The 14,768-nt window shown below is 38.8% G+C and overlaps 1 protein-coding gene across 3 annotated transcripts in view; it reads left to right on the forward strand.

Moving 5' to 3' along the window:
• pex14 (peroxisomal biogenesis factor 14) overlaps nucleotides 1-14,768 on the forward strand; it is a 55,011-nt gene that overhangs the window by 16,566 nt on the left and 23,677 nt on the right. For all 3 annotated transcript variants that reach the window (XR_004633038.1, XM_034696232.1, XM_034696233.1), the window contains exons 3-4: nucleotides 5,664-5,748; nucleotides 13,718-13,843. Coding sequence is in view for 2 of the 3 variants with exons in the window: in XM_034696232.1 (XP_034552123.1) it covers nucleotides 5,664-5,748; nucleotides 13,718-13,843 (211 nt within the window). In the remaining variant the exon portion in view is untranslated. The remainder of the gene's footprint in view (nucleotides 1-5,663; nucleotides 5,749-13,717; nucleotides 13,844-14,768) is intronic.

Genomic DNA, 14,768 nt, shown 5'->3' on the forward strand with positions numbered 1-14,768 from the left:
TTACTTTGATCGCCCCCATGTAATCAAAGGCTGTGTTGTGTGTATTTTTCTGTACAGTTTTCACAGTTTGATTTTGTCCTAACTGCCCCACTGTTTCACACCGCTTGAACCTACTCAACTTTTCCATGTTTGTGATCACAGAGCTCTGATAGGGAAATGTTGCTGAATGGAAAGTTTGGTCTGCACATGCCGTGGTCTTGAAAAAAAAAACCTGATTTCCGTCCACCAACCCCCCCTCCCCTTTACAAAAATTGCATAATGTGCTTTTGATGTCATGTTCGTAGCCTTGCCCATGGCTCTAAAACAGACACTGATACAGCGCTGTATGTTATTTTTAAACCTTTGCAAAGCAAATGTCAATGAAGTTTTCCATGACCCTTTTTCATCTATTGAAATGTCGGCACTGACCTTTAAATTTCAAAAGTTACGATCATTCGATAAAGACTGACCGCATTCACAGAATATAAGACTCAGAAAACCAATGCTCTGTATTTGCTCTTTAAATACTGTAAAAAGGGTAAGAACCAGTTCAGTGAATGAAAAAGAAGGGTTATAGATTGCCTGGAAAACGAAACACAAAAGCCTGCATTTACCAGTATCTCTTATCAGATTTTACTAATGCAAATGTTGAGATTTGTTGGTGGTTGTTCATTTATTTTCTCTCTCTCTGAGACATGCTGCCTTAAAGAGAATGAGCGATTCATACAGTTTCTTTTGTACAGTCATTGTCAGAACGGTTCAGTTTCTACAGGCCCGCTGAATGTCCTGCACTCTGTGACTGGATGTGCAGTTAAGCTAAATGATCGGGTCTGCACCTCACTTCCCGATGTCTCTCTGGGTCAATAATTCCCTATTGCTCCTCCCATGAGGCTCTGCTTCCTCCACTAAAGGTCACATTAAGGTGGCAAAGATGTCACAATTAGAAGGGCATTTAAAGCTGCTCTTTTAAAAAGATTAAAAAGCACTGCTGTTAGGAACATCAAGCAGTCAGTCGACTAAAGGAAACACAGTAATTGCATTAAAACTTCATTCCTTTCTGGCAGGGCTCTGGTATCACAAAGGTATTGGGTTAAGTCATTTAAGTCAGCCGCCCCTGATAGCAAATCATCCATGAAAGCAACAAATTAATATAGAGCTTCATTTTTCGCCGTCTCTCACTTTCTCTGGCTTTTGGTCCTTCAAACGTGTGTTTGGGGGGGAAATTTGAGACTAGCCTAACACGATTTTTGTTCATGTCTATCAGTCTGTTATTATATCAGGGGCACTTCTCCACAAATGTACAGGCCAGGGCAATTTGGAATGAATTGATTCACACTGAGACTGAATACCATACTTGCTAATGATTTCCTTTTAGCCCCTTCATCCCACCCCCACACCCAACTTCTGGTTCCATCATGTCCTCTGAATGTCTTCATTGTTGCAGATAAAATCTGTTGTTATAAGAGCAATGAAATTATTAGATTTTTAATCTTGATTAATCGCAAAATTTTAAAAGTGAATCACATTTTTAATCCCATGTTTCAAATTCTGTTATTTAACATTTTAGTACTGTTTACAAGTCCATGTTAGCAATGAAACATAATTTAAATAAGTGTCTTGATCAAGCGGCAACCTCCGGTCTAAGAATATGAGTCCAATGCGGAAGTGTTAAAAACTGCAGTTCATCAAGGATCTGCTTGAGGCTGGCTCCGGAAGTACCGGAAACCACGTACACACCAATTCAAAAAAGGTGATCTCTTCAGCAGAAATAAACATGTTTACAGCCTGGTACAAAAGACGAGTGTAGTCTGGATAGCTCATTTCTCGATCGGCACACACTGTAGGGGGGTGATTTTTTTTCTAAAGTGGCAATTTCGAAGATATTGAGATAATGAGTCTTCCAATGAGAGGCACAGCTGAATTAATTGACAGGCGGGAACACTGTAGCTGTTGGCTAGGAGGCTCATAGCCCGCCTCTTTACGTCACAATTGCTCGACAGCAGCAATATGGCTGCCGCCGTCGCCGATTGGCCTCAAAACAGCGCTTCAGAAACAGAGGGGTGACGTCACGGATACTACGTCCATATTTTATACAGTCTATGGTCTTGATATAGAAATCAAATGAATGCAGTGACGTATGTTAAAGTTGTGATTGTGTCTTTCAGTTGTATTATTTTTAAAAATGGTGCACTGCTGCACTAGTGTGACTTGAAACCATAAATTTAAGTTAGTAGCCAGCTTTAAAGTCTGGAGACTGGTCACGACATGCCAACCTGAGCATGTCCCTTAGATCTAAGCCTTCCACAATGCTGACTGGCCTGGAGTCTGTTGCTTCTCATTTAGTGAGCACTTTTGTTTAATTCTTCTATTTAGTTTCATCCATAGATCTGCGGCGACTCACGTACTGCTCTGCCAGCTTTTGTGATGCCTTTTGTCTGCTGACATCAGTTTGTTTAGCTGCACCCGTATGCTTAGCTCGAAGTTGTAGCTAAAACTTGATGGTTTAATTCTTCGAGACACAAAGTGCAAAATTTACTTTTGACTTGTCCGCTGAACTGTCTGGGAGTTCCTTAAAGTGAAATGTGCCTTTTGCTGAGGTGTTGTTACTTTCCATCATAACGGCAACAGGAAGCAGGAAGGAATTGCGGTAGTGCCAAAAGGTTCAAAATAGCACCAGATAAAGAAAACAAAACTGTTATCAATTTGGACCTTACTTTTTTCACGAATTTGACACGATTTGACTCTCAGCCTGGATCATAAGATGTAGAAATACTTTTCGTCAAGTAGATGACATGTATTGTATGGAGTTTATTTAGGTTTCTCTGTAATATTTGAGAAGTCATTTAAAAAAAGAAATTCATTAACGTAACCAACATTCAAGGAGAGAAAGATAGATTTGCAAAATCTTGTTATCTTCAATCTGCTCAGACTATGAGTCGGTTAACTGATGGTTTGGGTTGACCTGGATTGTTAAGACTGAAACAGTCTGCCAGTTGTGAGGCTTCTTCTCTTTCATTTTTGTGGTTGGAATGTTGCTCACTCTTATTTCAGAAACTGTAAGTTACTGTAACATCAAGTACTGAAACCAGCCTAGAGAGTATAAGGCATACAGTGCATCACTTTTTCAGTACGTCAGGTCTAAATTTCCCAACTGTAACCCTATAATGCACACCTACGAAATATCTATAGGTTTATAGCTCTGTATATTATAGTTAAGTGCTGTTACTAGTTTGAGCAAAAATATACAACTGGTTACTGCATTCCCTCAGGCGTCCAACCATGTGGTTCGAACATAATTGGATTTCGTTCTCATTTCTCACAAATCAAGGTATCACAATTGTAATTTTCAGACAAGTGCAGTGCAAAGTCTTGTCCAATTCAAACTCAATAACACATCTGTAATCTTGTCTGTTCATCAACTTCCCTCTCTTTAAGTGTGTTGGTTAATGTTATCTCCTCCTGTGATTGAGTTTTCACCTCTTTTTCGGCTTTACCTGACACCTCATTGGTTATCCGGTTTGTAGAGATTATTGCTCTTAACATGAAGCACTTTGGTGCATTAGTAGAAAAGCTTTATTCAAGATTTACAAAAGAAACTATTGGGTGGTTAACCAAAAGAGAAGATTTGGTAGATTTCTGAATGGATGAACATTTGCCTTATCTTCCTTTTAGGTATGATTGTTGCCAACTCACATTTGCCGTGTTATCCATTTTAACCCTCTAAAAGCCCAGTTGTGTGCTACCCAACACTATAACTGGGATGATCCATAAGTCAATAACAAGACAAGACTGAAACCTGTGCAATGTGGTTATAATTGATTGAGATGTCTGGGTGGAACTTGTGCTAAGCATCTATGTCATCTGCTAAGAAGTGCACTTTTCCTCTCCCTGAAGATCTACCACTACACTTTTAACCAAATAGACATTTGCCTCATTAGTTTGCCGCTGAGCTAGCTGCGATCTTTACTAAGATGTTATACTTATGCCTATTAACGTTTACACAATTTTCCTGTCTATGTTGTGGTGTTCAAGTTTTAAGAGGGTATATAAAAGGTTTGCTCATTCAGCATATTCCTCCTCTATTAGGTCATTACCTCTCACAGGACCTGCATCACTCTCAAATTTACAGCGATAAATATCAGTGTATTAGATTTTAGTGTGTTTACTTCCACAATTGGTCTACTGACATGAAGAGTAAGGGCAAGATGAATTTGTCCTGTTATCCTCTGGATATTTTCTCTGTGTTTTGACTGTATCTTTTGGACCAGAACATCAGTCAGAGGTTCACCATGCAAATGGTTTAATCTGCTTGTCACAATGAAGGTTCCGGGTGACTGACTTTAATAAGCCCTCAGCATATAGAGAAACAGGAAATTCCATACCCCTTGTGCAACCCTTATGTACATCAAGGTCACGGTAGTGTCACAGTGAAGTGGTGGATTAGTGTCTGAATAAATTGTGGAAAAATCTCAAGGGATGGTTCTGATACATTTGGATAGAAATCACTGTTTAAGTTTGTGTTGGTAGTCCCACAATGCAATGCTGCTTTTATTTAGTTCAAATACGAGTAGTTGAGCTGCTCCTGAGCTTACTCTGCAAAGAAAGGACAAATATATATTCATAAGTTTGGTAAAGTAGCCTGTGTGATCCTCTGCTGTGTTGTGAAATTTAGCTCTTTATGCATCTCTCCTGCCAAGCCTACCCATTGGACAAGTTTAAACTGCAATTCTTTTGGATGAAACAGGTTCATAGTATATGCAATGCATTACCCAAAACGAATTACCACTGGCAGGGCGTTCAATCACTTTGTATCTTTCAACACTAAGAGAAAAGAAGAGTAATCAAAACCTTTCAACCTATTAGAGGGATGACTTTTACAATTGAATCACGGGGACCACAGGTGCGATAATAAGTCATCTAAACCTCCCCTCCAGTGTGTTTCCCCTTTCTCCGTGTTCTTACATATTTATCTATTTTAGGAGGCGCCACTTCATGGCGCCCACTTCAAATTTATGTTTTAATGCCATTTGGGGAAGATTTTTTTCTCCCTCCAATTCTTGGAAATGCATACTGGGGTGGAAAATGAAGGTGCATCTCGAAGGAAAACATAATAGAATCGATGAACGCTGTACTGCACTTAAAACTACTGATGTTCTGATGCTATTTAACGTTCTAGTGCATTAACGTTTCAAGTCATTACAACATTCAGGCTGGGTGATTTGATCATGGCAGGTTTTTAACTGGAAGAATTACAGAAGTTTTCAGCCTAGGATTCTCAAGTTATTAGATACAAATGATCACCTCTGCATTAAGTATAGATTTTCTTCCACTGCGCACTTAAGAATGGAAGTTTGTCTTTAAGAGGGTAATAGCAAATTAAGCTCCATACTCCATTTGTCCAGCACTCTTGATGGGCTAATTTTATAACTGCTGATTTGGTCATTCCCCACATTTAGCCGGAAAGTGGTCAGGTGGTCTTTCTCCTCATGGAAGGGTGTGGGGGCTTAGAAGCAACTATCAAGTGGAATCCATTTAAGTTTTTTTTTTTATACCTATAACGAACGTTTTTCTTAAAGAAGGTCTAGACTGTTGTTTGTACTGTTAAAAGCATCACTTTCTCGTACATCTTCTTCCTCTCACATGATCTCATTATGAGGAATTAAATCACATTTGTTTCTTCCCAGATTACCACTGCTGTGAAATTTCTACAGAACCCTAAAGTACAGCAGAGTCCCCTGGCAACCAGAAAAGCCTTCTTGAAGAAAAAAGGTGAGAAATTGGATTTGCTTTTGATTTATGACGAGAGCAACACAGGAAGCCTTGACACAAAAACAATACCTGTTAGAAAATTACATAAACATTATAATCTATATGTGTTTGTTTACACAATGTGGCTGGCTAGAGATGCACACACTGCCCCCTTTTTTTAAGATAGTTCCATTAGGGTCAAAGGTTGCAGCTGTAGCTCTTTGCCCTGGGGGTCTAACAGAGGTCGATTTAGCTTCAGAGTGCATGATTCAGACCCTGTGAATAAATGACACACCAGTTGGGATGCTCCTTTGGGTTCAGGAAAATTAATATTGACAAACTCCCTCTGCATTTTCAATGGAATTATCAATATTGCCTTCCAGCATTTTAACCCTTTTACTTAATTTAACTGTTATCGTAAATTTGAAGCATGACACAGGGAGCTTTTCAAAGCAGGGATGCTGGAAATGTTTGCTGGCTCTTCACTTTCCTTGCAATTCATTGAAATTATTTCTGACACATGGCAGAATATTGTTTGTGCAATAAAACTTGCAAAAAGCTTTATTACTCTGAATTCATTTAAGTCGGTTCAATATTGTGCGGAGGTGGAAATGTGCAGTGTTATGTTATGTACTTCTTACAGTCAGCCCATGGCTCAGAGATGACAGTGTGTAGAGAGAGTTTGTGGCTTTACCTCAGATAACTTTTGGGGTGGGTACTCTTTTTTAGATTTTTGCAGAACAGTTCTGTACTTAGGGGACTACACCTCTGTCGTGCTGGGGGACTGTGCCTCCAGCATTAGAGTATCCAAACCGTGAAAAGTGAGCCTAAAAGCTCTATGACAGGAGAAGGTAACCCGAAACCAAATCCATGGTTGCCTGCTGCTACTGCACACATCTCATGTGGCTCTAATGACTCTTGATATCTCTTGAAATTTCTTTGTCTTTGTGTCTCATTATTGACGACTAAGGCATATTCGCAATCTACTGTTTGTAATCTCAAATGTAATAAAGGCCTCATCAATACCAAATGATGTCATACTACACCATGTTTCCTTCATACTTTCTGCCTTTGTTGGAAATTCCATGGAGCACCCGCTATCCAAAATGGTTTGCTCTTATTGCACTTTAAGTCCATGAAATATGTATGACGTTTTAATGCAGATTTATTTTGGAAAATTGGTTCCACTGTAGATCTAAACACGAACCCTCAATTTGCATGAGGACATTGATCTCAGGAAGAAAGAGAGTAAATATGAGAAAGAAGGAAGCAATGAAACACTAGGCACAAAGTATGTTTGAGTAGCACTCTGCTGTATTCATAAGATAACTCTTGAATTGTGCGGTGTAGTCACATTGAACCAGGAAATCCTGTACATTCATACAGGATCTGAAGCTTTGTTTCTTGAAAGTGCATTTCTGAAACTCTACAGCACCCTTCAGTCTTAGATTTGTATTTGTAAATGTGTCTGTTACAGGAAATTGGGTCAGAAAAGTTTTTAAAGCTATGCAGAACATTTCAATAGTAGTTATCTAACTTAATCTAATTTTGTAATCAACTTATTCTAGTTGAAAGATGAAAGTATAAATCAAATTTCTAGAATTGAAAAATTCTAAGTCAAAATCAATATCCTACAGCTTTTCATTTCACCAAGCTTTCTTTTTATGCTGGGTTACTTATAATAGGCATCAAAAAAACCTTTTTAATGTGTTTGAATACAAAACAAATTTTGCCTACTTCTCTGTTAAATGTACAACCCTGATTCCAAAAACACGTTAAAAATTTTAGGAACAGGGACAACATGACTGCATAAAAAGGGGAATTCCAGAGAGGCTGAGTCTCTCAGAACTAAAGTTGGGAAGTTGTTCATTACTCTGCGAGGAACTGCGTGAGCAAAAAGTTAATTTCAGAATAATGTATTTGAGCTTAAAATTGTTTAACTATTTGCTCCAAGGAATTTTGGGATGTCGTGATCTACAATACATAACATAAAACAATTTTAAGAAAACTGAGAAATCTCTGTACAAATAGGACAAGGCTGAAAAACTAATACTGGATGGCAGTGTTCTTCAGGCCCTCAGGTGGAACTTAAACCAGACTCACTGCATGTGTGAACACAATTTGTTGCTACATCCAAAAATGTGAGTTTATACTGCACAATGCAAAGAGGAAACCTGATTTAAAATTTGATTTATAATAATTGCATTTCTATATACTACACAGATACAGTTGTGCTCATAAGTTTACATACCCTGGCATAGTTTGTGATTTTTTTGGCCATTTTTCAGAGAATATGAATGATAAGAGAAAAACATTTTTTTCACTCATGGTTAATGGTTGGGTGAAGCCATGTATTGTTAAACAACTGTATTTACTCTTTTTATATCATAATGACAACAGAAACTACCCAAGAAATCATTAATTCTGCCAGGGTATGTAAACTTATGAGCACAACTGTATATTAAACATGATCTAGAAATGCTGGCAACTTATGTGTGCTATAATGCAAAGTGAATTACTGTCCTGTTGTTTGATGATTCAAAATGTGACATTCTTTTTGGAAATCATGGATGCGGCATCCTTCACTGTAAAGAGAAAAGGACTTTAAATCTAAAGTGCGTTATAACGTACTATTATAATGAATACTATCCTGCTTATTATCAGCACACAGTGCAAAAGCCAGCATCATTGTTAATATGGAAATTCAGTATTGCTAATGGCATGGCTAGTTTACACATCTGAGAAGGCACCACTAATGCTGAAAAATATGAACTGGTTTTGGAACAACACATGCTGCCATCCAGACAATGCCTTTTTCAGGGAATACTTTGCATATTTCAGCAGGACAATACCAGTCCACATTCTGCACCCATTATATCAGCATGGCTCCGTCTTAGCAGAGTCCAATGCTAAACTGGCCTGTCTGCAGTCCTGACTTGTCACCCATTGAAATATTTGGCTCATCATGAAATGAAAAATGAAACACAACAGAGCCGAAACTCCAAAAACTGGTTTCCTTGGTTCCTGTAAATTTACAGTGTTGTTAGAAGAAGAGGTGATGTAACACAATAGTGAACATACCCCTGTCCCAGCCTGTTTGTAATGTGTTACAAGCTTCAAAATTCAAATGAGTATTTCTTTCTCATAAACTAAAATGCTTCAGTTTCAACATTTAAAATGTTGTCTTTGCATTATTTCATTTCATTCAAGTTCTGTTTTTAACATTTTACACAGCATCCCAACTTTTTTTTAACTTGGGGTTGTTGAATAAAATATATCTGTCTGCCAACTATCTTTCAACGATTATTTTAGTGCTGGTTTATGAAACAAAAAAAGTGAACCTAATATATGTTTCTCTATTGACAAGAGTCACATTTTACTTCATTAAGAGTCTCATGTTAATTTCTACCACTGATAAGATATGAACAGTACTCTTTGCCGGCTTTCTTCGTCTCTATTTTCTAGCTCACTTGAGCCAAAGTAGACTTTGCACCGTCATTGGCCAACACTCACAGTCACCCCTGTTTTTGTACCCAGCATCTTTTGTCCCTTCAACCCTTTGACCGAGAAACTCAATCATCCTCCTCCACCCACTGTCACCACAGCAAATGTGTCAGTATTAATTTCTAATACAGTTTAATGTCATATTTATGTAAATACTTCTGGATTTTACTCTATATTAACAGCCAGAAATGTCAAAGCACACATAAAATGAAACAATACCATCTCCCGGTGGAGTGGAATTTAAATTGGATTCCTCTTGCTGCCAGTACTTACACTGGACAGCTGATGAAGGGGAAAATAGGGCCCACTTTGATTGCATGTTGCAGAATCTTTACACAATAATCTCGCTCGTGCATATTATTTCCCTCCACATTTGTACCCTAATCTGCACTGAAGGATGCCTCTCTGCTTAGATTTCCTTTTTCCAAAGACATCCTTATAGTGTTGTTTATTTCAATATTCATAGAAAAATATAATTTTCGGTTTCCCTTCAACCGTCAATTTCAGAGTATGAATTGGCAATTATGCAGTCCAATATTTCTAGCTGCCTCCTTATGTTGTTGAATAAACTGACTGAAATATTGAAACTCTGTCACTTAGATGCATCATAAATCAAGATTTAATCCGGCAGTTGCGTTTTTTTCTTTCATTTTTAGGAGACTGTGAAAATAAATGGCGTTTAAACTGTCTTACAGCCACCTCGAAGCAATTTTGCCGCACTCATTCCTTGCCAAATCAAACAATTTTTATATTGTGCTGGAGTGAAACTTAATGCGCTCCAGACTCATCTAGTGAATTGTGCCATCTATGTCCTCTACAATTAACAGATGTAACAACTAAAGAGCGTTGAGCCCCATTTTGGCACCACCATTTAGCCTAGACAATTAGCAGTTACGCACATAATTACCAAAAAAAATCAAATTCTCAGGGCAAAGTCAACAACATTTTCCGGCTTTCAGCATGTCACTTTAACCGTGGCCCCTAAACTGACATCACTTAGGCGCTTCCAGATCGTGAAACTGAGTGCAGTTTGTTTGGAGAGTAAAGCACAGACAACACTTACATTGTTATATTACAGGTGAATTCAGAATGTGAAACAGGCACAGTGCATTATCTGCCAGTTAGACATAAATGATGGCTTGACTTATTTCTTTTTTATGCCATCCCAGTTGTTATTGACTTGAATAAATAATGCTAATAGATTTCACCCTGACTAGAGGGCCAGTGATCGAGGGTCACTGGGAACACAGGTAGGCTGTTGGTCTATTACCATACCTTGTATGAAGGTAAGGGTAAGGATAAGGTTCATCATCCAGATATTAATAGGATGCTATTTGTAAGTGGGGTTATGTGACTCACCTCTCGGACAAAAATGACAATGACCAAGGCCTGCGTAGAAGGTAAAGGGATTGATGTGGTTATAAATTACTCCACGGCGCCACCTAGCCCAGGCCTTGCCTAGTTTGTCATCAGTACAAGGTGATAAAGCAGGGAAATGAGAGCAGAGTCCGCTTTTTTAATACATAAATGAATACTCTATGAGAGTGGTCATTATTTAAGGCAGGCTATTTTCAAGCAGTTGTACTAAACCAAATGACATGTAGAATCTCCCTGCCCACCACAGCATGAGAAACCATTGAAGTTGCACTCCACTTCTTAATAACCCATTGACCTCCATCTATTTATGACCCTTGCCTCGCTATTCTCTTTTTTCTAAATACGATATTCAAAATGTAAGTAATTCTCACCCAAGGGCAACTTCATAATTCAGGCCTTGGAGGGCAGAGAAAGGGGCATTCACCTTTTACAACATAAAAATATTTTAGTAAGCAATTTTTATAATTGGCTGTCCAGCCGAGGTGCTGACCCATAAAGTCCAGAAGTGCCAGAATTGGAAAAATGGATTTAATGTTCGAGCCTTGCTGTCTCTTTGCCCTTAAAAAATACCCAGAGAATATGAGCTGCTGGAAATAGAGCTGTAAATAACCTGACGAGCAATGGGTTTTCCTTTAAATAAATACCGATCAGGTTTATGTTGAAAGACAATAGAAAACGTAGCCCAGATATGCAGTTTACAGTATTTATAGCTGTAATATCGAGGTGCCAGCACCGTAATTTCATGCCCCAATGAGAATGGCAAGGTCAAAGCAAATGCTTTGGCTGAGCATCTGCTAATACGGTGACTCATAAACAGGCACTGCGTGTATCAGGTGCACCAAATAATACAGTATAATGAAATACAGAATAGCTTTCCATTATTGTTCTTTTTTATGGTGTCGTCATTAGGTGTAATTTATGTTTTGAAAAATTCATCTCCCCACAGGTCGATCGGAAATGGGGGTCCAGGGGTCATTCCACAGGTTCCGTAGCCGATAATAAATTTCACAATCCCTTTTTTGTCTTTTCCTTTTATATGTAAAACTCACTTTCACCTTGTTCCCTTTTCTTTTGGATCTAAGGGCTCTTTCATTTGCTGTTGTCTTCCCCTCAACAATAAACAGATCAGAGCATACAACACAACTTTGTAAGCTGTAATTTGACTAGAAAACAGCTTTAGGAATTTAAATGTATTTTATCTCAATGCAAAGCAAAAAAGAAACAACCTTTCATTGGCTGCATAAACAACATCAAAGATAAGAGCAGACATTAAGATGTACATACATTAAGCGTGATAAAAGACTAATTATAGATTATTTTAAAAAGGACTTAACATTTCAAGGTGAAAGGAAAGTCCTCAAGCATGTTTTTTTTTTTTGGTATTTGGTGAAATTGAGATCCTTGCATGTCTCACTCAATAGTCTGCCACCATGTAGTCTGCTGTGGTCAGATGAATCAGGAGTCCAGGGACACATTATTGCTTATTTGACAGTGCAGTCTGACTGCACAAACTCAGCACATGGCGCTCACCACTTCCTGGCACTCAGGACCTGCTGCAGACTACAGGCCGGCCAATATTTGCCTTCAATTATTCAACAATTTTCATGGCCATTTGAAGTCCCCGGAGCATTTAAATAGGTGACTGGAGGGACCTCCTCTTGGCTTTGGCTGTGTGGCAGATTATCAAAGGATTTCTTTATGCTTTTGGGCTGGAAACACAGAACAAGGAAAGGTTGAATGTGACTTCTGATCAAGGGTTCAACCTGCCATTCAGATTTCACTCACAACCAGGTTGCTCCAACAGATATTCAAACAGGGGAATTGTTGTAATAAGAGATCTTGGATGTTACATCTTTTGCATCTTTTATGAAAATAGTTGCTTTAGACTTTTGCATAGATTTCATTGTTGATAACTCCACATGGATATGAATATGTTTTGTTGTGCTGGCCACTCTGAAAGTCAGTAACAGGCATAGTAGGGTAAGACTGTGAAGCCACTATTCATGAAATAGAGCCACCCCTTTAAACACTGCTACTGAACCATTTCCAATCGACTGATGTCTCTGAAAGGATGAAGGAAGCTTATTCTGAGCTTCTGTAAATTCTCCAAGGGAAACCCTGAGGGGATATTTCATGTTAAAGGCTTCCCTACAATGGAGATTTTTCTGTCAATAAGCAAGGGAAGTGGCTAAAGGAAGTAGTAGTAAATTGTAAGTGAGATACAACAGGTTTCATTAAACACAGCCATGCAAAGATAAGCTAACAGGCTTGATCAAAAATGGAATACTAGGACTCTTTCTCCTAAGATAAATCATGCTTATCAACATCCAAGAAGTACCAGTCATGCTAGTTTTGGTTCTCCATCCTCTGTTTTCTCTTAATTGTTTTTCTATAAATTGGCTAATATTGTTTCTTAATGTAGTTCATTGAAAAATGTAATTATTCCCTTTGTTGAGACTGAGATGCTCATTAAAACATGAGACCCACAGCAATGGCAGCGTATGGTGCCTGAAATAAAATCCTTTCTTGCCACAAAAGGAGATGTTCATATTAGATTCCTTTTTTTCTCCTCCCTTCTGACTCTCCATCAGGGAGCCCTTTGCAATTTAATCATCACTAAAATCATTAAAAAGATCTGAAGATTAAATTATATTGGCATTTGCAAAATTATGTAATACATTTACATTACAATGAAGAAATTAAAATAATGCATTTTCGCTGTCTGGGGTGTATGAAATCTCCACATGGGAAATATAACTGGAGAAGTGGACAGACTCTTATTTTCTTTGCCTTTGGTGGCAGTTAATAGGCTCGCAGAGTTTCAGATTTCATTGTGTGAACTTTTTCACACTATCTGTCTGTGATGGATGTCCCTGAAACACAACTCTCTGTGGAATTTCTTAATTATGAAATGAAAATGCATTTTTGAGCAGAGGGTGGGTAAAATTGAAAGGAGATTTGACATTCTTCCTCTTTAAATTGTACTTAAAAGATTTGTAGGGAGCTTGGGAAGTATTCTATCTTATATTACGAGTGCTAAGGAGCCACTTGGTGTTAACACGTCACGCACCCCCTCCAAATGTCTTAAAGTTGTGTCTCTTGGTTCCAGGACTGACGGATGTGGAGGTAGAACTGGCCATCCTGCGCTCTGGCAGCACAGAAGAAGTCCTGCCTCTGAACCCTGCAGGGCCCCTACTTCCCCTCCATGCAACTCAGCTGGTTCCTGCACCACAAAGTAAGCACATACACCCTGTCCTCCCTTTTATACCTAGTGCATATTCATGGTATATTAATGTGCAATCTGTCAGTGGAACAAGAGTTTGTTTTTGAGGTTGATTCAAACCTTAGATCCTCTTTAAGTTTGCTTTAACAGAAGAACCCTTTTTTCAATGAATTAAAATGCAATAAACAAGATTCTCCATGGGATCTCACTAATACCAGCATCTTCATGAGGGTTATACACATTTATGCTAAACAACTTTTGCCTTGATTGTGAAATCGGATACAGAGAATATGACATTGCACAGCGCAAGCTCATGAAGCTCATCTCGAGCAGTTCTCTTCAAGGGGTTCCACACTGGCAAGACCCCACACAGCAACCTGTATCTTTATTACCTCAGGAGGTTATGAGTGCTGTCCACTGATTTACCAATGCAGAATGAAGTCCGCGTAATGCTTAACCCATATGACAATGATTCCAGATGTATTCCACCCTCATTTATTACCACACTGTCCTTGACTCCCTTGGCATCTCATGTTTTGTAATGAAAGTGATGTTGATGGGATGGCCATGTAGTTAGGGAGACTCGCGGCTCTCCGTCCATAGTGGGGGGTTTTATATCAAAACGGCTATAAGAGAGCTGCATAATGAGGTGAGAGCGGGGAGTCTTGTATGGGGGGTCATGCTGAAAAGAGGGGGCTACCTCCCTTTGATGTCCTTGTTACGGAGACGGTGCACGGGGACCCGCATCCATCTCTGTCGAAGTAATGGATACTCTGATCTCTATTTCCACGCGGTAGAAGGACAGGAAGGCCTCCACTGAACCCAATAAATTTGAGAGGAGATTGGAAAAACGGGGGATGGAGACCACAGTTCCACAGCTTAAGTGACCAAATAAAAAAAGGAAGATGGCAGAGTGGTAGTGCTCGAGAAAAAAGGG

This window comes from Notolabrus celidotus, chromosome 11, assembly GCF_009762535.1.
Source record: "Notolabrus celidotus isolate fNotCel1 chromosome 11, fNotCel1.pri, whole genome shotgun sequence".
Classification (NCBI taxonomy): Eukaryota; Metazoa; Chordata; class Actinopteri; order Labriformes; family Labridae; genus Notolabrus; species Notolabrus celidotus.